At 33.1% G+C, this 1,681-nt stretch overlaps 1 protein-coding gene across 1 annotated transcript; it reads left to right on the forward strand.

Moving 5' to 3' along the window:
- LOC111019200 (transcription factor) lies at positions 1-732 on the forward strand. The gene has a single exon (XM_022295534.2). It carries the CDS (start codon positions 307-309, stop codon positions 580-582), a length of 276 nt encoding a protein of 91 aa, XP_022151226.1. The 5' UTR covers positions 1-306; the 3' UTR covers positions 583-732.
- The last annotated feature ends 949 nt before the right edge of the window (positions 733-1,681 follow it).

Consider the following 1,681-nt stretch of genomic DNA (forward strand, 5'->3'; position numbering starts at 1 on the left):
CCACTCTAATTTAAGGAGTTTTTTATTTCTTCTAACAATTTTTCCTTTTTCCCTTTTCCTTTTTTTTTCTTTTTTAGTTCAACGTATTTCTTCCAATAATACATTGCAATTCACATGGTCTTGGAATATCTCTCTCTCTATATATATATACATATTGAGTGTTAAGGTGAACACTTAAACAAACCCTTGTATTCCAAAAATTCCTCATTCAAATCCTCTCTCAGTTTCTCAGTTTCTACAATCAGTTGAGGATACAATATTTGGGCTAGCTAGGCTTGTTGTTAATTTAAGTATATTGTTGGGAAAATGGAATACTATTGTGTATCTTCAACCGACGCCAAAGGAATTGGGATTGGGAAGGTGAAGTGGCAGAGGAGGGGGAGGCGCGGCGGCCGGCACGGCGGCGGCTCTGTGCAGATGAAGATGAGGAAGCTGCAGCGGCTGATCCCCGGAGGGCGGGGGCTGAAGCCGGACCGCCTCTTCTTGAAAACGGCGGATTATATAATGCAATTGAGGTCTCAAGTTAATGTTTTGCAAGCACTTTCCAAGATTTACGAACCCACCCTAATTTCTAAATATTGATATTTTTTTCTGTTTTCTTGTAATCTTGTATCCAGAAAAGAAAAAAAAAAATTCATTGGCATTTTGGCCATCTTCATATGACATACACATATATGGGATTATGTATGTATGTTTGTGTAGATAATATCACATGACTAATTATCTCTGTTATCAATGTGCCCTCACCTTACATTCTTCAAATTTCATACTTTTATTTTATTTTCTCAGAATTATTGGAATGAAGAAACTCGTGAATATCCACATAATATTCTATTGGAACAAATTCTATTAATTCGTTGGGTAGGATGGCAGAAAAGGGAAAAAAATATATATAAATATGATCATGGCATAGTATAATAATTCTTTTTATTAATGTTTACAAACTTGAATTTTAAATCTCTGGTTTATTCCATTTTTTAATATATTTTGAAAAGATGGAAACATGGATATGTAAGAGATAAGAAGAGGAGAGGTGGATGAGTTGCAGCCACAAATAGTTCCAAATTTGGAAACTTTGAAGGAAATTATATGTGAAAATGGAAAAATAAAGGGGGAAATTAGAAAGTGGAGTAAAATAGAACCTCAATTTTTGGGCACAGAACAACACCCATTGGTGTTCCAAAATTCACAGACAGAGTGCGTTTTGATTGAGGCACCTCAACATTCTTTTGCCCTTTTTTTCTTGGGACTTCAAAACTTAATTTTCTACGCCATCTAATTACCTTAAATTTATATTATTCAGAAATTATCATCACAAAAAACAAGAGATTTATTGTTTTATCATTTAAATTCCTAAAATGTATACTTTAAAATAATAATAATAAAATTTGAAATTGAACTAGGTCACATGGAGTCAATGACCTAAACAAGTTGAACCATTGTGAAACTTATTATTTCATCTTAATTTCAAATCTTCCTTGGATGCATCTTTTAATTTATTTGGGAGGACCGTCAAAATCTGACATGCACGAGGCATCATGCATGTCTAGTAATAAAACTTATAATAAGTAAATTAGATCTAAAGGATGATGGCTAGGTTATTTCCATTGTTATATAATTTCAGGAGTACAAATTTGTATGATGTAATACGGGTGGCATAATATTTTTGCCTAGTCATTAT

This window comes from Momordica charantia (assembly GCF_013281855.1).
Source record: "Momordica charantia cultivar OHB3-1 chromosome 9 unlocalized genomic scaffold, Mcharantia_2.0 BLBB01000009.1, whole genome shotgun sequence".
In the NCBI taxonomy this organism is placed as follows: domain Eukaryota; kingdom Viridiplantae; phylum Streptophyta; class Magnoliopsida; order Cucurbitales; family Cucurbitaceae; genus Momordica; species Momordica charantia.

Bases quoted from the DNA above. Each gene is read 5' to 3' on its own strand.
- LOC111019200 (XM_022295534.2), top strand. From the start codon at position 307: ATGGAATACTATTGTGTATCTTCAACCGACGCCAAAGGAATTGGGATT.